The sequence below is a fragment of the Eptesicus fuscus genome, chromosome 13 (assembly GCF_027574615.1).
Source record: "Eptesicus fuscus isolate TK198812 chromosome 13, DD_ASM_mEF_20220401, whole genome shotgun sequence".
Lineage (NCBI taxonomy): Eukaryota > Metazoa > Chordata > Mammalia > Chiroptera > Vespertilionidae > Eptesicus > Eptesicus fuscus.
The window spans coordinates 37,615,756-37,641,148 of NC_072485.1; the positions used below are offsets into that span (position 1 = coordinate 37,615,756).

A 25,393-nucleotide genomic window follows, 5' to 3' on the forward strand; every position below is an offset into this window, starting at 1 on the left:
CGAATTGTGACCTGGTTCATAGCTCGACAATCAACCATTGAGTCACACCAGACCAGCCAACTTGGCTCTTTAAAAAAAAAATTATTTTGACTATTCTGGGTACCTTGAATTTTCATATGAATTTTAGGTTCAGTTTGTCAATTTTTGTGAAAAAGGCAATTGGAATTTTGATAGGTATTATATTTAATATATAGATCTGAATCCGGACAACCAATAGGGCCAGGCTGCCTGTCACTACTTGAGCCAATTCAGGAGAGACAGGGTTGAATCATATATGAGCACTTATTCCAATAATGCTAGCATTATGGGCGAGCAGGTCATCCACAAAAATATTCTCTGCAGCTCCCCATAAGCCAGCTGCTTATATTGGGTAGGACAAAGATTACATGGGGAAATAGGAATTACAAGCATGGGGAAGTAGGCAATGCGAGCTGGGGCAGGACTCCATTGTCTGGGCAACAAACTTGTTAATTTTTCCATGATAATAGGCAATTCTTAATTGAGAATGGAACACATTCCAAGGTGAACTCCCAGGTCGCAGCGGTGTACAACTCCCAGCCGGGTTAGAATATCCTTTCTTTAATCAGAACAAGATAATCACGGTTAACAGAGCATGGTTAATATTTCTTATAACTACAGCCAGTCCCCAATATTCCATTTTTGCCCCTAACAGATCGTTTGGGGGAATACTGGATTCTTAACAATAGTAAGTCTCCCAATCAATGAACATGAGCTGTCTTTCCTTTTATTTCAGCTATTCTTTAATTTTTGCAAGAATGTTCTGTGGTTTTCCTTTGGTAAATATATTCTTATGTAGTTTATTTATTTTGATGGCATTATACATAGAATTATTTTCTTTTTAAAAATAATATATTTTTAATTGATTTCAGAGAGGGAGAGGGAGAGATAGAAACATCAATGATGAGAGAGACTCATTGATCAGCTGCCTCCTGCATGCCCCCTACTGAGGATCAAGTCCACAACCCAGGCATATGCCCTTGACTGGAATCAAACCCAGGACCTTCAGTCTGCAGGCTGACACTCTATTCACTGAGCCAAACCAGATAGGGCTGGAATTTTTGTCTTGATTTCATTTTTAGGTTGTTCACTGCTAGCGTATAGAAACACAACGGATTTTTTTTTTTTACTTAGGAATAAACTTAACCAAAGACGTGCACACTGAAAACTATAAAATCCTGCTGGAAGTAATTAAAGAAAACACAAATAAATGGGAAGACATCTCATGTTCCTGAATCTGAAGACAATATTGTTAAAATGTCAACACTAAAACATGTTTTCTGGAGAAATGGAAAAATTAACCCTAATATTCATATGGAATATCAAGGGAACCCAAATAGCAAAAACACACTTGAAAAAGAATAAAAAAATTGGAGGACTCACACGTCCTGATTTCAGAAGTTCCTACAAAGCTACAGTAGTCAAAGCAGTGTAGTAAAAAGACATATGACATAAAGACAGTCATATAGACCAATGAGATAAAATACACAGCCAAGAAATAAACTCTCACATATACAGTCAAATAATTTTTGACAAGGATATCCATTTTTGCCCCTAACAGATCGTTTGGCGGAATACAACAAAATTATCATCAGTAAGACTCCATACAGCCAGGTGAGCGCAAACTGTGGTATTGACTTCTGTTATCCATTATACAGGTTTTAGCCAAATTTCTCCCCGTGTTATTGGGGGATTCTGTTTCTGAGCAAAGCATTAGCTGTTTTACTAAATGGCCAACTACATGTAGATGTCCCATGGGAACCTTCAAACTAGTCATTACCAATATTCAATCGGTTAGCTACTTTCAAAGCCTACTCCTCCCCCCGTCTTGGAGAAATGAGTCAGAATTCACTCAATGACTTAGGCTGGAAATTAAGGAATAATCGCTGACTTCTCTCTTCTTCATCCATCCCGATCTTCACCTTCACCACCACTTCCCCCCAGTCTGTCTCCAGGTCCTGAGGATTTTACCTTCGGATAGCTCTAGAATCTGTCCCTCCTTTACTGCCAATCTCTCACCTGTATAATATGGCAACAACACTGTAACACTCTCCCTGCTCTGAGTGCCCCTCCTCCAGTCTCACTACCAACAAAATAATTCCAATTTAAAATCTAAAATTCCTTTAACTATTCAAAGGCTAGAAATAAAACTGCAGACCTCCCATCCTCCAGCCACAATAGTCCAACAGCAAAGGTATGAACACACTGATTTTATAGGCAAGAAAGTGATGCCTTAGAGACTGACTTACTTGAATTCCACTTGGTCTTTCATGGCTAAGCTCTTGTTCTTTAAAAAAATTTTTCCTTATTAACAGAGAGAGGGGTGGCATTGATTTGTTATTCCGCTTACTTATGCACTCATTGGTTGATTCTTGTATGTCCCCTGACCTGGGATGGAACCCGCAACCATGGCCTAGGAGATCAGGCTCTTACCAGCCGAGCTAACGGGCCATGGCTTCAACTCTTGCTCTTGAATGGAATGCCTCAGGCCTCTCCTCTGTAAAACTGCATCAATAACTTTCTCATACGGTTGTCATAAAGAGCAAATGAAGAAATGACACAGGTAGAGAGCCTAGAACCGTGTCTGGTGCATAACACTTGGTTACCTTTAGCTACTATTATGATCACTTAAGGTTTTCATGGCTCTTGCGACTTTGCTCTTCAGTGCCTAACGAAGAAGTAAAGCAGTTCAAAATCTGGTGGATTCTTTCCCTTCGACACCCCGTTTCCTTACAGACGTAATCCAGCTCTTCCCCCAGAGTTGACTGCCTGTGTGGGTTCATTTGCCTGCTTGAGACATGGAGGTACCAGGGCGGCGTCAGGACCTAGACTGACGTCTGCAGCCGGGCCGAGGAGAAGTGAACCAGCCGGAAGCAGGCGGGTTCAGGTGAGAAGAGCCTGGAACCCAGTTAGGAGACCTCTGACCTCTAGTTCAGTGTGGTCTCTACTTCCTGTGCATCCTCAGGCAAGGGACTCTGTGTCTCAGGCCTCCGTTTCCCTTTCTGTGGAAAAAAGGATTTATAATTCTTTGTGTTTCCTCTCTCACAGGGGTGCTATGCCGACCCTGAAGTAGGATGTGGGGGAGAATGCTCCGTAATTCCTAGCCTGGAGCCTGGAGAGAGGGAGCGGGAGGGAGAGGAGACCCACGTGACGAACCCGGCCTGGCCTCCTCAGGCTTCCGAGCGCTAGCTAGAGCGTCTCGTCTCTATGGTGAATGGCGTTCAAATCCGGTCCAGACGAAGTTGCTCTTCCGGGGCAGTCGCCATCGCTTCCGGAGCGAGACGCGGTGAGCTGGGTCTTGCTGTGCTTCAGCTCCCTCTCGGTCTGCATCTTGGCCCTCACTGCCGCAATGAGCTTCCTCAAAAGTTTCCCGCCACCCGGGTCGGCTGAGGGGCTCCGGCAGCAGCAGCCCGATACGGAGGCGGTGCTGAACGGCAAGGGCCTGGGCACCGGCACTCTTTACATCGCTGAGAGGTAGGCGCCCTGTTCCCGGGGGCTGGCCCTGCGCGCCTCCTGCTGCGGAGGAGCGGGGCGAGACCGCCACCTCGGGGGCTGCTGGGAGCGGGGCGGGCTCGGTGTGGCCTCGGGGACGCCTGTGCTGGGAGACGCTCGATTGTTCTCGTACCCTCTCCTCCGGAGCTTTCCTTTCTCTCTTCTTCAGACGGGGTTCTCGTTGATGATGCTGTTTATCCTCCTGTTTACCGGAGGACTGGTGCGTGCGTTGCCCTTGACTCACGGTGTCGTTTTAAGCTTTTGAATTTTCAGACCCTGATTTAGAGTCCGTCGATGCGCCTGCCTGTCTTTTCCGGCGAACAGATGCGGGAGATGTTGCCCTGGGCAGGTTATGCAGGTTTAGAGATGATTGTGGAACATTTTGAAAGTTTGTTTAAGGACCTGATTGTTTTTCTGTACGTATGGGTTGGGCGAGGAACACCCTCAACCCCACGCAGGCTGGGTCATATCCAGGGGGACCTGGCCTCTCACTTCGCATTTCTGACCCGCATTTCCATTGCTAGAGGGAATAGCCCTTTTATTTGGCATCTGAAGCACTTTGTATTTTCAGGCAGGCAGGTTCTAAATACGGCGGTTGTAGAACTAAGGCCCCGGTTTTCCTTGACGTATGCTTCCATTCGTCATCAAGCCAACAATGAAACCTTGAATCCTTACTGCCCTTCAAATCTTTCTGCTGCTTCACTTTGGCCAGAGAAAATTCTCTGCTTTTAAGAGCTCCTGTGGCCCTGGCTGGTTTGGCTAGGTGGATAGAGCGTCTGCCTGCCGACTGAAGGGTCCCGGGTTCGATTCCAGTCAAGAGCACATGCCCTGGTTGTGGGCTTGATCCCTAGTAGGGGGTGTGCAGGGGGCAGCCGATCAGTGATTCTCTCTCATCATTGATGTTTCTATCTCTCTCTCCCTCTCCCTTACTCTCTGAAAATCAATTAAAAAAAAAGAGCTCCTGTGATTACATTGGACATACACACATAAATAGGATAATCTCCATATTTATTGTCAACTGATTAGAAACTTTAATGACATCCACAAACTCCTTTTTTACCAGATAACTATGTAGTCACAGTCTTAACTCCCAGGAATGGAAAACATGGAGGCCAAAATTCTGCCTGCCACAGAGGACACAAAAAAATGTAAAAAACCCTTGGTTTAGAGAGAAATCTAGATATTGAACAATGTGTCCTTTTGGCCAGTCACTGAGATGATAAATATGGATGAGAGGAAAAACAAGTTTGGACTGAACTGCAGGTAATGAGTTTGCTTTGAACAGTGAGGAGTAGTTAAGACACAAACATGTGTGTACATATCTTCAGAGAGTGATATTTAAGAGAGAGACTTGGAAATTGTTAGTATAAGTGTTAGCATATACTCATGGAAATAGATACCACAAAAGAAAACAGGGCCAAGGATAGAACCTTGGGGACACATCTACATGAGGAGAGGAAGGTTAAGAGACTGGAGAAGAGAGAGAACAGTCAGTAAAATCTGAAAAGCACCTGTTGGGTGTTGACAAGGAGATCTTTAGTGATCTTGAGAGAGCAGTTTCTTTTAAGTGGTGGAAAGTGGAGCGCAGATATATTCCCATTCCCTGCATAGTTCTTTTTCTTTCTGTACATTGGCTCTTTCTATAACATAACCCTTTTGGGGGAAGGGTCTTTACATGCCTCTTCATTTTGAAAAATTTTAAACCTAAAGAAAACTTACATTGTTAGTTAACATTTATAGACCAACTCTTCACAAAGATTTTTTCAGTTGTTAACATTTTGCCATGTGTTTCCTTTTTTTGAACTATTTGAGACTTGCAGACATGTTGTTACTTGATCTGTAAATACTTTAGTGTTTTCTCCCAAGAACAAGGACATTCTCCTGTATAACCACAACACAGTTATCACATTCAGGAAGTACAAATCCTTTGAAATTCTTATTCGTTTAAAATAAATTTTATTTCAACTTTTTATTAACAAATTTTTCACATTTTTTGTAAATATATTTTTATTGATTTCAGAGAGGAGGGGAGAGGGAGAGAGAGAGATATAGAAAGATCAATGATGAGAGAGAATCATTGACTGGCTGCCTTCTGCATGCTCCCTACTGGGGATCGAGCTTGCAACCAGGCATGTGCCCTTGGCCGGAATCGAACCCGGGACCCTTCAGTCGCAGGTCGACGTTCTATCCACTGAACCAAACCAGCTAGGGCATTTACTTTTCTTTAAGAAAATAGTTTTCTGCCCTGGCCAGTGTGACTCAGTTGGTTGAGCGTCATCCCATGCGCCAAAAAGTTGCAGGTTTGATTCCTGGTCAGAGTACATGCCTGGCCAGGTAGGGAGTGTGCAGGAGGCTATTGATGTTTCTATCTCTCCCTTCCTCTCTAAAATCAGTAAAAACATTTTTTAAAAAATTACTATTGGAAGAAAATATTTTTGTAAAAAAATGAAAAAAATATATATATGTATATTCACACACACACACAAATACATATAATATATATATATATAAGTTAAATATCTTATGGTTTAAAGAATTATAATTAAACTAACATACTAACATGTATATCTACTGTCCAGGTTAAGAATACAACATTACCAGTACCTTGGATACCTCTATTTACCCCTCTTTACTCATTCATTGTTAGTCTCTTTTCCCATTTTGTTCTTTCCTGTGTGGCATTTACAAGTCTTGATAGAATCAAGCTCTCAACAAACTGGGAAGGCTTCCTAGAGGAAGTGACAAATGAGTATTAGCAGTTATCTAGGGGAATGAGATGGGGAAAGGGGAAAATGTTCTAATTAGAAGAAGCAGGATGCTGAGAGGTAAGGGTGAGAAACTCTTGTGTCAGTATCTATTTATATGTATATGTATGTGTATTTATATATTTATATACTAGGGGCCCGATGCATGAAATTTGTGCAAGGGCCTTGGCCCTCGCAGCCCCGGCTTCATCTGGAAGGTTGTCCAGAGGATGTCTGGAAGGTCGTAAAGCTGTCCGGTCTAATTAGCCTGTTATGCTTTTATTATATAGGATAAATTATTATAAATAATAAAAGCGTAATATACTAAGTGTCCAGTCGTCTGGTCATCCATTCAACCAAAGCGTAATACTCGCCATGATGTGCACTGACCACCAGGGGGAGACAGTCAGCCAGTAGACCAGTCGCTAATGACGTGCACTGACCACCAGGGGGCAGACGCTCCAACCAGTAGGTTAGCTTGCTGCTGGGGTCTGGCCCATTGGGACTGAGCAAGATGGACCAGACATGCCTTGGAGCCCTCCCACAGTCCCTCCCGGCTGGCCAACCTCCTGCGTCCCTTCCCGGCCCCCATCATGCACTGGTGGCATCCCTCAGCCTGGCCTGCACCCTCTCGCAATCTGAGACCCCTCGGGATGTTGGAGAGCCAGTTTCAGCCCGATCCCGCAGGCTGGGCTGAGGGACCCCACTAGTGCACGAATTTGTGCATCAGGCCTCTAGTCCTATATAATCCTACATAATAAAGAGGTAATATGCAAATTGACCCTCATGTCACAAGATGGCGGCCCTCATGTTGTCACAAGATGGCCACCCCCATGTCGTCACAAGATAGCCAGCAGGAAAGGTCAGTTGGGGGTGACCAGGCCTTTAGGGGAGGACAGTTGGGGGCGACCAGGCCTGCAGGGGAGGGCAATTGGGGGTGACCAGGTCTTCAGGGGAGGGCAGTTGGGGGTGATTGGGCCGACAGGGGAGCAGTTAGGTATTAATCAAGCTGGCAGGGGAGCAGTTAGGGGGCTATCAGGCTGGCAGGCAGAGTGGTTAGGGGCAATCAGGCAGGCAGGCAGGCAGGCAGGCAGGCGAGTGGTTATGAGCTAGCGGTCCTGGATTGTGAGAGGGATGTTCGACTGCCGGTTTAGGCCCGATCCCCCTCAGCAGTCAGACATCCCCCGAGGGGGTCCAGATTGGAGAGGGTGCAGGTCGGGCTGAGGGCCCCCCAACCCCCCCAGCCCGAAGGCTAGGTGACCAACCTGCTGGTACATATGATGCGCACTGGCAATTTAAAAGTAAACATTGACTCGCGCATGTGTGATACATATAAAGCTCTCGCTGGCACCAGTCGCACGCGTGTTTCAATTTTATAATACTATATTATATATACTATTTTGACATGTAACTTTTTTTACAGTAATGTAATTACTGCACGAATCTTTCTTCTAATTAATTTCCTTTCAATGTGCACGAATCGTGCACTGGGCCACTAGTATTGTTATAACAAAATATATACTTAAAATCACAATATAATATGTTAAAAAAGGTATTTACACACATACAGCACACACACACAATCGAGCAGTTCTTTATTTGAGGAAATGAGGGAGAAAGAGTGGGAAAATAATAAAGCATGTTCATGAGCTTGGCTTATAGCCCTTAGGGTTTGGGGAAACTGCTTTAGGATTTTAGGCAAAGAGGGCAGGGTCTGATTTGGTTTTAGGTAAATATAGTTTCTCAGATATATATTGAGAGATTTAGAATTCTCAAGTTTATTTTCAAAGCTTAGTTTTCATAGGAAGTTGACTTTTTAGCCAAATAAGAAAGGGAATAGAGGCTTGAATTATTCAAAGTAGATAATTTGAAACAGGTAAAAGAAAATAGGTAATTAAATTAAAAATAGGTAATTTTGCCCTGGCTGGGTGGCTTAGTTGGTTGGAGTGTCAGCCCATATACTGAATGTTTGCAGGTGCAATTCTCAGTCAGGGCACATACCTAGGTTGTGGGTTCGATCCCCGATTAGGGTCCCCTTCCCCCCTCAAATCAATAAGCATATTCTTGGGCGAGAATTTAAAAGAATAAAAAGGTAATTTAAACTTAGAAGTAATATGTTTTATGTCTTAATCCAAAATTAGTTTAAAACCAAATAAACCAACTCAAATTCAAGACCTCTCTTACCTTCCTGTCCTGTTTTTCACCCTGTGCCAGGAATAAAGGACACTGATCATACTGTGCAAAAGCATTCTAAATTAGCAAAACATTCTTTGCATGTTTATTGGCTTTCCAATTCTTGTTTTTTTCTTTTGTGACTCATGCTTTCTTTGGGACTGGGTATAGTTAATTTGATCTCTTGGTTTTGGAGGGCATTTCTTCTAGAATATATAAAAAGATGATAAAATCAGAACTTAATTACAGAGTTAATGATGCTTTTAAGTGAAACTTGCTTATGTATATGTTCTACATCCATATATAAAATTGTAAGAGCTCTGTGAGAGATGCTCCGCTGAGGCAGCATTTGTGTCCTGCCAGCAGTAGGGAACTACAGAGCAATTATGATGTGCTTTTTAAAGTCAAGGCCATAATTTGGTAGGCACTGAGTCTATGTTTATAGTATTTCAGTTTTTCCATCTTTATATTGAGTCATTAAAGTAAGTTTTATGGCTCTGGATATTTGAAATTTTGGATACCCACATTTGGAATGCTCGTTTTAAAGTGTTTGCTTAAAATAATAATACTTTTAGTAAGGGACTGGCTATACTTCTGTGACACATGACCACTATTTCATTTCCACAGTAAGATGAATGCAGTGGCCAGGAAAGGCACATGTAGCACGCACAATCTAATTGCAATAGTAAAATCAATTTCCTTAGGACTAATGGGATGAGTCATTCTGAAAAATCATTTCTAGAGCTTTTACCACTTTAAGCCCCTTAAGATTGATTACTTTAAGCCTCCCACATTTTCTTTTTTAATAAGCATGTTCAGTGAAAATCTTTCCAAATGATAGTATGTACTTTTTTTTGTTTTTGCTTTTCTAAGTGTACAATTTATTACATTTTAGTGTGCTTATAGAGTTGTACAATTTTTATCACAATCTAATTCTGCCCTAAGTTTTGTTAAGTAAGGGTCATCATGTGTTATACACTTATACTGTTAGACATTGATTTCCTTGAGAGGCACTGAAATATGTGTTTAACCTCTCCTTCCATTGACTATGAATGAGCTGACTGACTGCTACACTGTCATTGTTCCTGCCCAAGGTAGTCCTAGCTTTTCTTACTGTATCTGTTTTTTGCTTGGTTACAAATTAGAAAACCAGACTTGTTAAAATTGTATAGAAAATAGAATGATACAGGGGTTATATTGTATTAACTTCTTTTTAAAATAACAACTTTATTGAGATACTGTAATTCATGTAACATTCAATTCATCATTGTACATTTAAAGTATACAATTCAGTGGTTTTCAATCAATATACAGAGTTGGGTAACCATTATCACAATCAATTTTAGAATATTTTCATTTTCCCCTAAAGAAGTCAACACCCATTAGCAGCCACTCTGTTTCCCTCTAGCCCTTTGTAACCACTATATTGCATTAACTTTTCTTTTTTTTTTTTTTTTTTTTAGATATTTTTATTGATTTCAGAGAGGAAGGGAGAGGGAGAGATAGAAACATCTATGATGAGAGAGAATCATTGATTTGCTGTCTCCTGCACGCCCCCTACTGGGGATCGAGCCCGCAACCTGGGCATGTGCCCTTGACTAGAATCAAACCCTGGACCCTTCAGTCTGTGGGCTGATGCTCTATCTACTGAGCGAAACCAGCTAGGACTATGTTTCCTTTCTATACCAATAAAATATTTGCATTTGACTCCTTTTGAGCTTGCTTAAAACTATACCTTGCTTATCTGTGGCTTTCCCTTAAAGCTGCAAAGTAAATGAAAGTCTTAATAAAGTCTTTCAGTGTGATAATTATTTTATAACTTGTAAGTATGATTATAGCCACTTCATGTGTATATCATTTAATGTAGGATTAGTGAAGAAATGAGTGATTCCTTAGTATTTATTTCATACTTACATGCTGAGCACTGTGTTAATGGTTTTGAAGAACATTAAATAAATAATATGACAGTTTCTCTGATAGCTCACGTTCGGGTGAGGGTATATACCAGATTCATTATCATAAAGTTAAATGCTAAATGGTATATTACTGGGCATAAGTGCAATTTAGAAAAAGAAGAAATCATTATAGACTCAAGTAATTGGAGGGAAGACTCAAGGAGGAGCTGGGACTTAACCAGATGAAGATGGTTTGCAAAAGCAAAGAAGGTGCCTGAAGACCTTCCAAATAAGAGCAAGCATAAGAGGCATAGAAACACATAAGTGAATTAAGAAAAATTGTATTTCAAATATACCTGAATAATTATTAGCTGGAGAAAAAGAGACAATAACAGAATTGGTCTTAAAGAAATCCAGTTCCTGCTACTGAATTTTCTTATTTTAGGAATTTTTCTAAATAGTAAGCTTGATACTATTATGCATAAAAATGTATAAGCTGAACCTTTATAAGTTTCAGGAGGTAAAATAAGGATTTAATTGCTTGAAATAATCTACTTAAAACATGTTTTTCAGCCGCCTGTCTTGGTTAGATGGCTCTGGATTGGGATTCTCACTGGAATACCCCACCATTAGTTTGCATGCAGTGTCCAGGGACCTAAATGCCTATCCACGAGAGCATTTATATGTTATGGTGAATGCCAAATTTGAAGGTATGTATGGTAATTTAATCTTACATTTTTAATTTTTATTTATTGATTTGGGGAGGGGGCAGAGAGAGAGAAATTGATTTGTTGTTCTACTCATTTATGCATTCATTGGTTGCTCCTTGAATATTCCCTTACTGGGATTGAACTTGCAACCTAGGCATGTCAGGACAATGCTCTAAACAACTGAGCTGAGGCCAGGGCTAAGGTAATCTTGAGCTGCCTTTGGTAAAATATTACATATTTAAAAGCAATCTTTGATCATAATGTAATGTTCAAGCCATTGGCCGATTTTGATAATAGTTTCTTAAGCAAAATTTCAGCACAGTAAAATAAGTTGAGCATTGCCTTTTTTATATATGCTTGCATTTAGAATTGTTCAGTTATGGATTTATAGTTCTGATTTTTTCTCTTGGGTTTAACTGTTTATTTTCTTTCTCTCTGTAAAGGCATTTATATTTGGCACCCTTACAAGTTTGGATCAGTATATTTTGTGCTTCCAAGAGTTTATGATAGAACCTGATTTGTTTTCTTCATTATCAGTGGGGATGATGTTGCCCTCCCCCTACACTTAGCAGTGACATTTTGGTTATCATGACTGCAGTGGGGAGTAGTGCTCCTGGCATCTAGAAGTTAGAGAGCATGGATGCTGCTAAACATCCTACAATGCAAGAGAGCCTTCCACATCAAAGAATTACCTAGGTCAAATGTCAATAGTCAGGATTGAGAAACCATGCAATATAAGATTCCCAAATTTTGCTGTTGAAGATAACTACCAAGATTCATAAAAATCTAGTGAGGTTGATAAAAGATGGAATAAGAACGGTTAAAAAATCAATTTTTTAGGCTGTAAACGATGGGTTGTAAGAATTCTGAACGAGCTCTGAAGGGGTAGCACATGGCTAGTGTGTCGTCCCAGTAAGCCAAGGTTGCAGGTATGATCTCTGGTCAGGTCACATACAGGAAGCAACCAATGAATGCATGAATAAGTGGGACAATGAATCAACGTGTTTCTCTCTCTACCACTTCCTCTCTCTCTCAAAAAAAAAAAAAATCAATTAAAAAAATTGGAATTCTCAATGAGAAACAAGTTAGGCACAAGATAAAAAGTAAGATGTTGGTATACTATATTGTGTTAGTTTAATATGTTCATTTTTTGGTGTGGAAGTACAGAACTTTGGGATTGAAGGACATTTGTTACACCTTTAGTTAACTTGCTTTTAAATAACGGGCTGCTTTTCTTTGAAATAGTGTATATAAAAGACAATCCCATACGTTTGCCTATTGAGCTATTGCTCCTTCAATTTGGGGTTTTAATATAATTCCAGATATAAGATGACCATTTATATTCAGCCCTAGCCGGTTTGGCTCAGTGGATAGAGCGTCGGCCTGCGGACTGAAGGGTCCCAGGTTCGATTCCGGCCAAGGGCACATGCCCGGGTTGTGGGCTCAGTCCCCAATAGGGGGTGTGCAGGAGGCAGCCGATCAGTGATTCTCTCTCATCATTGATGTTTCTATCTCTCTATTCCTCTCCCTTCCTCTGAAACCAATAAAGAAATATATTTATTTTTAAATTATTTATATTCAGTGTGACACCAATTATTTAGTAATTTTTAGGGCTTTTGGCATGTTCTGTCTCATTAAGTGGTAATGACTGATTCAGCTATTTGAAAATATTTTTGTTAAAAGATTTCATTGCCATTGGAAAGGGCCCAAAGATAGATAAAAATCTAGTTGAGTTTGAAAGAGAGGGTAAGGAAAAGTAAAAGCCTTTGACCTTGGGTTGTAGTAAGACTTCCAAATGAGGTATTGACACAAAGTTTATTTTCCATCTAAGTGATTTCATAACCCAGAGTACTAGGTATCATGTTTAGTTTAAAGGCATTCATTCATTCATAGAAATAGGAATCCTTAGAGGTACCTTTGTCAGTCAATTCCAAATGCTGATGTGAAATGCCCATAAATAATGTAGAGCACTGCCATTGGTCAAAGGCAAAAAATAAGGTTGAAGAGGTAGGTTTCAAATAAAGCTAGCGTGAATAAAACTAGATAAAGAGAAAAGCACACTGAATAAGAAGACTCATTAACTTGGTAGGCAAATCATTGTCATCTCTGCACCCCAGTTTCCTTTTTTTATTTTTTTATTTTTTACTTTTTAAAATATATATATTTTACTGATTTTTCACAGAGAGGAAGGGAGAGGGATAGAGAGTTAGAAACATCGATGAGAAACATCAGTCAGCTGCCTCATGCACACCTACTGGGGATGTGCCCACAACCAAGGTACATGCCCTTGACTGGAATCGAACCTGGGACCTTTAAGTCCACAGGCCGACACTCTATCCACCGAGCCAAACTGGTTAGGGCTAATTTGTTTACTTTTTAATCCTCACCTGAGGATATTTTTCCATTGATTTTTAGAGAGAGTGGAAGATAGAGGGAAAGACAGAAATATCGATGTGAGAGAAACACATCGATTGATTGCCTCCCACTTGAGTCCAGACCAGGGCCTGGGCCGGGAGGAGCCTGTAACCTAGGTATATGCCCTGGCCGAAATCGAACCCGGGACCCTTCGATCTGCTGGCCAACTGCTCTATCCACTGAGCCAAACCGGTGAGGGCTCTGCCCCCCAATTTCATCCAGAAAAATCAGGAGATTGTAGTACTCATTAACCTGGCTGCACATTGGAAACTTGGGACTTTTGTTAAAAAATGCAAATGTTGGGAGTCCCAAACTAGGAAGTAAGGATTCAGTAGGCTTGGGGTAGGCTTTTTTTTTTTTAAGGTCTTTAAAAAAATTATATATATATATATTTATATGTATATATATATGTATATACTAGAGGCCCGGTGCACGAAATTCGTGCACGGAGGGGGGTTGTCCCTCAGCCCAGCCTGTACCCTCTCCAATCTGGGACCCCTCAAGGGATGTCCGACTGCCCGTTTAGGCCCGATCCCAGGGATCGGGCCTAAACGGGCAGTCGGACATCCCTCTCACAATCCAGGACTGCTGGCTCCCAACTGCTTGCCTGCCTGCCTTCCTGATTGCCCCTAACCACTTCTGCCTGCCAGCCTGATCACCCCATAACCACTCTGCTGCCAGCCTGTTTTCCCCCAACTTCCCTCCTCTGCCAGCCTGGTCACCCCTAACTGCCCTCTCCTGCAGGGTTGATCACCTCCAACTGCCCTCCCTTGCAGGCTTGGTCCCTCTCAACTGCCCTCCCTTGCAGGCCAGGTGCCTCCCAACTGCCCTCTCCTGCTGGCCATCTTGTGGTGGCCATCCTGTGTCCACATGGGGGCAGGACAGCTGGTTTCCCCTGAAGGGTGTCCCTGATCAGGGTGGGGTACCCTTGGGGCATGGGTCGGCCTGAGTGAGGGGCCTGTGGTGGTTTGCAAGCGGGCCACGCCCCCTGGCAATGCAAGCGGAGGCCCTGGTATCTGGAATTTATTTTCCTTCTACAATTGAAACTTTGTAGCCTGGAGCAGAGCCAAGCCTGGGGCTCCCTCCGAGGCCCGGCAGCCATTTGTGTTGGGGTTATAATTGAAACTTTGTTGCCTTAAGCGGGTGGGCCCGGCCAGGGTGTGTGGAAAGCTTTGCTTCCCCTGTTGCCGGCGGCAACCCTGGCCTGCTCTCTCAAGCTCCATTCTGCCGCCATTTGTTTGAATTTGTTTACCTTCTATAATTGAAACTTTGTAGCTTGAGTGGAGGCTTAGGCCTGCAACGGCTGGCAGAAAGCTTGGCTTCCTCTGTTACCTAGGAAACCTTGCTCTCTGTGGCTGTAGCCATCTTGGTTTGGGTTAATTTGCATACTCGCTCTGATTGGATGGTGGGCGTGGCTTTTGGGCGTGGCTTGTGGGTGTGTCGGAGGTATGGTCAATTTGCATATTTGTCTATTATTATATAGGATATGTGTGTGTGTGTGTGTGTGTATGTATGTATATATATGTGTGTGTGTATATATATATATGTGTGTGTGTGTGTGTGTGTGTGTGTGTGTGTGTGTGGTTTCAGAGAAGAAGGGAGAGGGAGAGAGAGACATCAATGATGAGAGAGAATCATTGATTGGTTGCCGCCTGCACGCCTTCCACTGGGGATCAACCTGGGCATATGCCATATGCTCTTGACCGGAATCAAACCCAGGATTCTTCAGTCCACAGGCCGATACTCTATTATTGAGCAAAAAGGCTAGGGCTGGGGTAGGCATTTTAAATATTTGCTCTATAATTATTTTCTTTTCTTTTAAAATATCTTTTTATTGATTTTTAGAGAAGAAGAGAGAGGAAGAGATAGAAACATCAATGATGAGAGAGAATCATTGATTGGTTGCCTCCTGCACATCCCACACTGGGGTTCAAGCCGGCAACCTGGGCATGTGCCCTGACCAGGAATCAAACCATGACCTCCTGGTTTATAGGTCAGTGTTCAACCACTGAGCTATGTTGGCTGGGCTATAATTATTTTCTTGAAATTGATGGAATTAGGACTTTTCTATCTTACTTGGATTACATTTATTTCAGTGGTTCTCCAGTTCTTTTTTTCTGGAACTCCACTCTTCTCATAAATTACACATGCTTGGATCCTATTTCCCTAAATTTTGTTCCTTTTATCCTGATTCTTTAAGCTCCAGACTCTTTTTCTCTTTGGCTTACCTCCATATCCTCTTTATTTTTTAAAAATGGTTTATTTTTTAAAAATGGTTAAATTTTTTTATTGATTGATTTTAGAGAGAGAAAGGAAAGGAGAAACATTGATTTGTTGTTCCACTTATTTATGCATTCATTGGTTGATCCTTTTTTTTTTTTTTAAATATATTTTATTGAATTTTTACAGAGAGGAAGGGAGAGGGATAGAGTCAAAAACATCAATGGGAGAGAAACATCGATCAGCTGTCTCCTGCACGCCCCCCCCCCCCCCCCCCCACTGGGGATGTGCCCGCAACCAAGGTACATGCCCTTGACCGGAATGGAATCTGGGACCCTTCAGTCCGCAGGCCGACGCTCTATCCACTGAGCCAAACTGGTTAGGGCTCATTGGTTGATTCTTGTATGTGCCCTGACTGGGGATAGAACCCACAACCTTGGGACAATGCTCTAACTGTGCTACCAGACCAGAGCCTGCATAAACCTTTTTAAGATGGACCATCAGATTATTGTTAAGGACATTAGATGATTTTTAAAATAATTAAATATTCATTGCCATTGTTGAAAATTTAGAAATATTCAAAAAGACTGCAAGTATGGCAGCCACTATACGCCTTCCACTGATGAGTGTTGCTCATGGTCATTATTTATAAAAATACTTTATTACATTTCTATTTATTGCCCTAAGGTAGATCCTAAGGATACAGGGTTGGCAAAAGTAGGTTTACAGTTGTGAGTATGCAAAACACAGTTTATTTTATTTTTTTAATATGTTTTTATTGATTTCAGAAAGGAAGGGAGAGAGATAGAAGAAACATCAATGATGAGAATCATTGATTGGCTGCCTCTTGCACGCCCCCTACTGGGGGGATCGAGCCCGCAACCCCAGCCTGTGCCCTTGGCCAGAATCTAACCTGGGACCCTTTAGTCCACAGGCTGATGCTCTATCCACTGAGCCAAACCAGCTAGGGCCAGAGTTTATTCTTGTATTACTAATTATTAATTATTATATTAATCTGTATTATGACTGTAAACCTACTTTTGCCCATCCCTGTATAAAAGAAACTTAATAGTATTTTTTTCTAGGGAGAGAACTAGGTTTGTACCATCTAGATAGACTCTTTCAATTATATTATTATCAGCATGTATTGTTTTTACAAGTTAAAAAATGATGTTAATTCAGTTATAGAATAATAATTACAGTGTGATATCATTTATCTCCCTCACCCAAGGATATGCTTTTTATTTATTTTAGAGAGAGGAAGGGAGAGAGAGAAAGAGAGAGAGAAACATTGATGTGAGAGGGAAACATCGATCGGCCGCCTCCTGCACACGGCGCCCTGACCGGGAATTGAATCCACAACCCGGGTATGTGCCCCAACCAGCAATGGAACCCACCACTCTTCGGTGTACTGGACGACGCTCTAACCGACCAAGCCACACCAGCCAGGGCTCATTTTGTTTTTAAAATGCATTGAAATGTTTGGTAGTACTATGGTATTTAACTTTCTATAATTATTTAAAGTTCTCTGATGTTTTATATTGTTTTAAGTTGTTTATGGAGGATATGTATATTATATTTAACAATGTAATAACAGAAACAGGGCAGAAAAAGTCCTATTTAATTGGTTATTTAAAACAGTTAATAGTGGCCATTTAAATATTTTTCCTTTTTTGCTTATCTATTTTTTTTTTCATTCTACAGTAAACTCATATGACTTACAAAAATAAGTTTAAAAAATTTAGTAGATATCTTCCTATGATTAATTCCTATGAGTAGAATTATTACATTAAAGGTAATAAACATTTTTAAAGCTCTTAACATATATTATCCTATTGCTTTCCAGAAAGCTTATATCAGTATACACTTTGAATAATAGTATATAAGAATACCTTTTCACCTTATTTTCATCTGCATGGAGAATTTTTTTTATATATATATTTTTTATTGATTTCTTACAGAGAGGAAGGGAGAGAGAGAGAGACAGTTAGAAACATCGATGAGGAGAAACATCGATCAGCTGCCTCCTGCACACCCCCTACTGGGGATGTGCCCGCAACCAAGGTACGTGCCCTTGACCGGAATTGAACCTGGGACCATTCAGTCTGCAGGCCAACGCTCTATCCACTGAGCCAAACCGGTTTCGGCTGCATGGAGAATATTATTGGTTTTAAACATGTTTTATGTTTTGGGAGTCTATTTAAGTATTTTATTGACTTTTTTCCCCTTATGAAGTAATTAAAACACTGAAAAGTTCACAGAGTAATAAAAATTTTTCATTACTTAATATCCAGCATAAATTATAACATTTTTCATAGTTATTCTAGTCTTTCAAATAAATAAAAGTACATGAATACTGTTGAAATCCTTTTTGTGTCCTTTCCCTTTTCATTCCTTACTCTCTGTCTCTGGAATTAAGTGTTATTCTAAAGATGGCATGTGTCCTTCCTGTCTATGCTTTTAGATTTACTGAATATATACCTATAAGCAGTATAATGATTTGGTTTTATGTTTAAAGTTTTAATGTAAGTGCCATTATGTATATTCTGCAACTACCGTTTTCACTTATATTTTTATTATTTTTTATATTATTACTTTCATTTTTTCTCACTCGAGGATATGCTTTTTATTGATTTTAGAGAGTGGAAGGGAGCAAGTGAGAGAGAGAAATATCAATTGGTTGCCTCCCGTATGTGCTCCAACCGGGAATTGAACCCGCCAAATATATTTTATTGATTTTTTACAGAGAGGAAGGGAGAGGGATAGAGAGTTAGAAACATCAATGAGAGAGAAACATCAACCAGCTGCCTCCTGCACACCTCCCACTGGGGATGTGCCCGCAACCAAGGCATGTGCCCTTGACCGGAATCGAACCTGGGACCCTTCAGTCCACAGGCTGATGCTCTATCCACTGAGCCAAACCGGTTTCGGCTATATATATATATATATTTTCTTTTTTTTTTTTTCTGTTGGGGTTATAATTGAAACTTTGTTGCCTTAAGCAGGTGGTAAAATATATTTTGATACATATAAATCACATTTCATTTTTTTTAATTGATTTCAGAGAGGAATGAAGAGGGAGAGAGAGAGAGACATCGATGATGAGAGAGAGCCATTAATCAGCTGCCTTCTGCATATCCCAAACTGGCGATATCAAGCCTAAGTGCCCTGACCAGGAATCGAACCTTGACCTCTTAGTTCATAGGTCAGTGCTCAACCACTGAGCCACACTGGCCAGGCAACATATAATAGTTTAATAAACATACATTTATGTACAAACTTCTTGTGCACACAATATGTATTTAGACGAGGAATTGCTGGGTAATAGCATTTCCAGAGTGGTTGTAGCAATTTCCACTTCCACCAGCAGCATGTGTATGTTCAGTTTGTATTTTTTCTTGCTTACAGACTTTAATTTATCTGTTGGGTCAGTTAACTTTTTTGGGCCTTGATTTCTCATCTGTAGGTTGTTTTTGATGACATTGTAAAACTGTACTTATTAGAGGCCTGACTGTTTGAGTTTCCTCACCCTTAACCCTGAGGGGACTTGAAATCCCTAGGGCTCAGTGAAGTACGGGGTAACTAGACCAGAGAGACTGTCCCAGAGTCTTTTTTAGCTCTAAAGTATCCGTGTTCTTGTAATTTGAAGTAAAAATTGAAATTGTAGTATTTAGATAGATCAGTAAGCATCCTATAAGAAATTCTTTTAGGCTTTTTTCCAAAACAAGTAACATCATAAAACAGTTATTTTTATTCCCTTTCTAGAAGAATCAAAAGAATCTGTTACTGATGAAGAAGAGGAAGACAGTGATGATGATGTTGAACCTATTGCTGAATTTAGATTTGTGCCTAGTGATAAATCAGCATGTGAGTGTTCGATAGAATTGATTCTTTTCTCCTTACATACCAGGTACTCCCCATTGACACACACACTTTTACCCTCATTACCTTCGTTCTTTTTCTTCATTTCAGCATCTATAATATCATTGAGAACCAGATATCTATACATTCATTATAACAAAGATAGTGAATTAACTTTATAGTTTAAGAAGCAAATGTATAACACAGAATGGGAATAAAACAGTGAATGTATAGTAGACACCATATTCTTTCGTGTGCTTTGTGAATGAGGGATCTGGTTATTTTTATAAACTGTGAAACATTTTATGACTGAATCTCACCAGATAGAGGGCAGAGGAGTCATGGCAGTTCCAAAGTGGAAGATGTCAGGGTAAGTCCTTTTAACCGTGAGGAGCTTCACTCTGATACTAGCAGTCTGACCAGGATTCTCTGATTCTTTTCCTCAGAAAGTCCAACCAGGCATGAAGAGATCTCAATAATATCTTGAAATGAACTCTTATTATTTTGTGGTGTATTCACTGCCAGGAAGCACTGTTCAAGATTTATTCACCTTGAATTTGGCAGGTTTTGTGAATATTGTGACCTAGTATACCTCTTGTTTATCCATTAAATTTATTTGCACTGATGGTTATTTAATTAAATTTTAATTGCACATTGGCCAGGAAGAAATATTAATTATAATTTAATTTTCTTGTTCAGTGGAGGCAATGTTCACTGCAATGTGTGAATGCCAGGCTTTGCATCCAGATCCTGAGGATGAAGATTCAGATGATTACGATGGAGAAGAATATGATGTGGAAGCACATGGTTAGTGAAATGAATTTTTTAAAAGTGTTTGTGTGTGTGTGTGTGTGTCTTTCATTTTAAGCATTTATTTGTTGTAAGGGGTAGGATTATAGATATTTTTTTAAATGTATTTTTATTGATTTCAGAGAGTAAGGGAGAGGGAGAGAGATAAAAACATCAATGATGAAAGAGAACCATTGATCAGCTGCCTCCTGCACGTCCCACACTGGGGATCAAGCCCCTACCAGGAATCAAACTGTGACCTCCTGGTTGATGCTCAACCACTGAGCCATGTCAGCCAGGCCATAAATCTTTATATCTCTGATAAGTACCAATATAATATGATTCTATCATAATGAAAGTGAATGGCATAATTCATGTCTAAGCCAAAATGGGAAAATTTATGGGCTTTCCAAGGTAGATGGAAAAAATAGAGATTATTAGGGGGTGGGGAAAAAATGGATAGAGATCAATGGAAGGAAAGAAAATGGTAGCTAGGAAAGTGGGTAGTCAGGAGAGTCTTTTTAAGTTGATGTAGCTGCTACCAGAGAACAAAACTTCTTCCTTTATCACTTAAAACCTGTTTCATCTACATTTTTCTTTTAACATCTCCCTTTAGACGGCTCACTGCCAAAGTTATTTCTTTTTCCCAGAACCAGACCTTATTTATTTAAGGGTATTTCCCCTTCCTCAGACCAGAATGCAGTCAGTAGCTTGGTAGAGAGAGTCTTGTAACTCGAGATGCCTGCTATTCTCTTTTCTTTTCCTCATGGTCTCGACCTGTGCACCAGTCTGGCTATGCAAAACCCTTTCCTCCATGAATGTCTACTTGGCCTGAGACAAGCTAATTCTGGCATTTTCTTTTCTTTCTTTTTTTTAAAATATATTTTTATTGATTTTTTACAGAGAGGAAGAGAGAGAGAGTTAGAAACATCGATGAGGGAGAAACACCAATCAGCTGCCTCCCACACATCTCCCACAACCAAGGTACATGCCCTTGACTAGAATTGAACCTGGGACCCTTCAGTCTGCGGGCCAATGCTCTATCCACTAAGCCAAACCGGCCAGGGCTAATTCTGGCATTTTTCTTTTATATATCTAAACACATCCTCATCTTAGCTAAGATTTTTTTGGATGCTTCTTTCTTAAAAATACTTTTTGCATTTTCCAGAATTTCTGATTTTTTAAAAAGAGCATCTAAGGAGAAAGCCTTCAGTACCAATTAATGGCAAATTAATTTGCACTCATCTATATATTTTCTACCTTTGAATAATATAAGACCATCTGGCCTCAGGAGCACCCTCTTTTCCTTCTAGTCCCTGGGCATTTGATTCTTTGGGAATTGCTGTTTCCTGACTCACTATCTCTTGTAATCCCTTCTCATTCTAGAGGGGCACTTTATCTCTGTTTTCCAACAGGTGGCTTATATGTGTGTGTTAAATGATGTTGAAAAGTATTTTCCTGGAAGCCTTTTTTCACTGTGCCTTGTCTTTAGTAAATGCATTGTTGAGTACTTATTTTCCCCCCTCATTGTGTTATAATAGCTAAAAAGTCTTTTATTTATTTAGAACAAGGACAGGGGGACATCCCTACATTTTACACCTATGAAGAGGGATTATCCCACTTAACAGCTGAAGGCCAGGCCACATTGGAGAGATTAGAAGGAATGCTTTCTCAGTCTGTGAGCAGCCAGTATAACATGGCTGGAGTCCGGACAGAAGATTCAATAAGAGATTATGAAGGTAAGTATCATACATTCTCATCAGTGTGAACAGTCAGATATTCATTTAGGCAACAAGGTCAGCTATGGAGAGACATACATAGGTTTTTTTAAAAAATATATGTTTTTATTGATTTTTTTTTTTTTTTTTTTTTTTTTTAGAGGAAGGGAGAGGGATAGAGAAATAGAAACATCCCTATTGGGGATCGAGCCTGCAATCTGGACATATGCCCTTACTGGGAATTGAACTGGTGACCTCTTGGTTCATGGGTCAGTGCTCAACCACTGAGCTACCCGGCCGGGCCATATATAAGTTCTTTTGGAAACTAAGAGAAATCTCAGAATTAACTTTATAGTGTAGGAAGCAAATGTAGAATTACATAGAATGGGAATACTTGTGTAAATTTCTTAAAACGTTTTCCTAACTACAAAAATAGTCTATATTCAGTCAAATTTAGAAAAGGGGGGGGGGGGGGGGCGCACAGGCAAAGGAGAATTGAAAAATCAAGTACAATTCTAATTGAAAACATCTATAAATTTTCTGTTGCATATCTTTCCCATCTTTTTGTTTGCTTATGTGTATGTATATGTGTATGCACGCATTGATGCTGCTATTTTTATTTTTAAAATGAATTCCTATATGATGATATGCAAAACTAGTATAGTCAATTGATTTAAAGGTTGAGGCAGCATTCAAGAACTTGGGTTCTCTTTTTGTGACCAACATCTGAGCCTTAAATAAGTGGCTTTAAAATGTTTATGTTTTAGTTGGGTTCTCTTTTCCAAAATATCCTAATTAAATTAGATTCTTTAAATAAATATATATATAAATATATATATATAAAATAGATTTTTCACAGAGAAGAAGGGAGAGGGATAGAGAGTTACAAACATCGAAGAGAGAGAAACATCGATCTGCTGCCTCCTGCACACCCCCTACTGGGGATGTGCATGCAACCAAGGTACATGCCCTTGACCGGAATCGAACCTGGGACCCTTCAGTCCACAGGCCGACGCTCTATCCACTGAGCCAAACCAGTTAGGGCGATTCTTGAAATACTTGATTCAGCCTTTACCATTTATTCCCTTATCCAATCCAATACTGAGTTCCATGGGTTTTTCTTTTAAATGACTTTTAGATCTCCTTGTTATTACTACTGCTACCTTCCAAACTTAAGCCCTTTTCTTCTCATGCTGGATTTACAGTAGTACATTTTTTGCCTCCATCATCCCTTCCTCCAGCTCACTGTGTCATATTAATCTTCTGAGAACACTCTGTTACCCCTATATAAAGATACCTCCTCTAGTGGTTGCCTGATACTCACCATATAAAGTTCAAACTTGTTATTCTGACTCTGAGGAGAAAACCCTGTCTTTGCCCCAAATGTCTCCAGTCTTGTTCCTACTACCCTCAATAAAACATTTAGATGGTGCTCTTATGTGCCAGCCCGTGATTTAAGCACGACAAATATTTACTCATATAATCTTTCCAAGAACCCTCTATGGCAGATGCTGTTATGATCTCCATTTTACACATGAAGAAACTCAGGCACAAAAAGGTAGCATAACATGCTTCATGCCAAATCCTGTATAATAAAGAGCTAATATGCTAATTAGACTGGACGGCAGAACAACCTTCCGGAACAACCATGGGCGGGGCGGGGCCGAAAGGCAACTGGGGCTGCCCCACATCTGTTGTCCTGCAGAGGGTGGCAGCAGCTGGGGCTGCCAGGGCCTAGCCCCTTGCACGAATTTCATGCATTGGGCCTCTAGTAGCTAATAAGTGGTGAGAAGATTAAATGAGCTAATATGCAAAAATAATATACCAAGCACTGCTATAAGCACTTCTTGAATCTTGCATGTGTTTAATATCCTAATATATAAAAACCCAGGGTCTATAACGACCGACCAAAGGCTCGACTGAACACTGGAAGTCAGTCCTGCAGTCACTGACTGCCGAGGAGGCTGCGGATCAGGCCCAGAGAGAGGCCTGAAGAGAGAGACCAGGTTTGATCCCCAGCCTCCATGGCAGCTGTTGATCAGCCCTTGCCTCTCTCTTTCTCTCCAGGCTTCGCCAGCAGCCGCACTTCTCTTTCTCTCCGGGCCTCCACAGGGGCTGCTGATCAGCCCTGCCTCTCTGATCAGGCCCGGAGATATGCCTGGAGATTCTGACTGGCATAGAAACTGACCAATCAGAACCAACTCTGGGTGAACTATGAGGAGCCAATGGCAGTCTAGGAGGTGGAGCTTTTGACACTGACTGGCATAGAAACCGACCAATCAGCCCTAGCTGGTTTGGCTCAATGGATAAAGCATCAGAATGTGGACTGAAGGGTCCCAGGTTCGATTCCGGCCAAGGGCACATGCCTGCGTTGTGGGCTCGGTCCCCAGTAGGGGGTGTGCAGGAGGCAGCCAATCAGTGATTCTCATCATTGATGTTTCTATCTCTCTCCCTCTTTCTTCTCTAAAATCAATAAAATATATTTTAAAAAGAAAGAAAAAAAGAAACTGACCAATCAGAACCGAATCTGGGGGACCTGTGAGGAGCCAATGGCTGCTTAGGAGGTGGAGCTTTTGACACTTACTGGCATAGAAACTGACCACTCAGAACCAAATCTGGGTGAACTGTGAGGAGCCAATGGCTGCCTAGGAGGCAGAGCTTTTGATGCTGACTGGCATAGAAACTGACCAATCAGAACCAAATTGGCCAGCAGGGGAGGGCAGTTGGGGGCGAGATCAGGCCCAATTGGCCTAAACCGGCAGTCGGACATCCCCCAAAGGAGTCCCCACTTGGAGAGGGTGCAGGCTGGGCTGAGGGAACCCCCCCACTCCTTGCACGAGTTTCGTGCACTGGGCCACTAATATGTTAATATTTTGTGTTGCTACAGAATTTTAATGCTTTTAATTATTATGATACAGAATATTAAAGAGTTACTATCTTTTTCTTTTATTGGTACATTTAAGTTTCTTTCATAATACTCTAATCAACATCTCTGTACACATAGCACATTGACCTAGGGATCTTGAAGTTCTGGGTCATTTTAGTTTGGAAAATTTAGGCTGTGTTATTCCTTGTGTCTCCTCTCCATTTTAACCCTTTGCACTCGCTTGCTTTTTTCTCGATTCCTTTATTCTACTCGGGATTTAATTTTTTAAATACCCCAGATTTTACAAAGCACGGCAGTAGAATAAGAAACTGGAGTTTCTTTTCATACAAACTTATTTATTTGGATTTTTTTATATTTCAAGTTATTGATACATTCAAAGAGTATAAAAAGAGCTGCTACCGATGCTAACCGTGTCGAGTCACACTCGACATCCGAGTGCAAAAGATTAAGCATTGGCCAATAAATCTCTAAC

General features: G+C 40.7%; 1 protein-coding gene across 1 annotated transcript in view; it reads left to right on the forward strand.

The window, feature by feature from the left end:
• The first annotated feature begins 3,282 nt into the window (after positions 1-3,282).
• Positions 3,283-25,393, forward strand: part of CLNS1A (chloride nucleotide-sensitive channel 1A) — a 28,294-nt gene continuing 6,183 nt past the window's right edge. Inside the window, exons 1-5 of the mRNA XM_054725305.1 lie at positions 3,283-3,492; positions 10,895-11,031; positions 19,432-19,533; positions 20,227-20,334; positions 21,882-22,055. Of these exons, the coding sequence (XP_054581280.1) occupies positions 3,368-3,492; positions 10,895-11,031; positions 19,432-19,533; positions 20,227-20,334; positions 21,882-22,055 (646 nt within the window). The 5' untranslated portion in view covers positions 3,283-3,367. The remainder of the gene's footprint in view (positions 3,493-10,894; positions 11,032-19,431; positions 19,534-20,226; positions 20,335-21,881; positions 22,056-25,393) is intronic.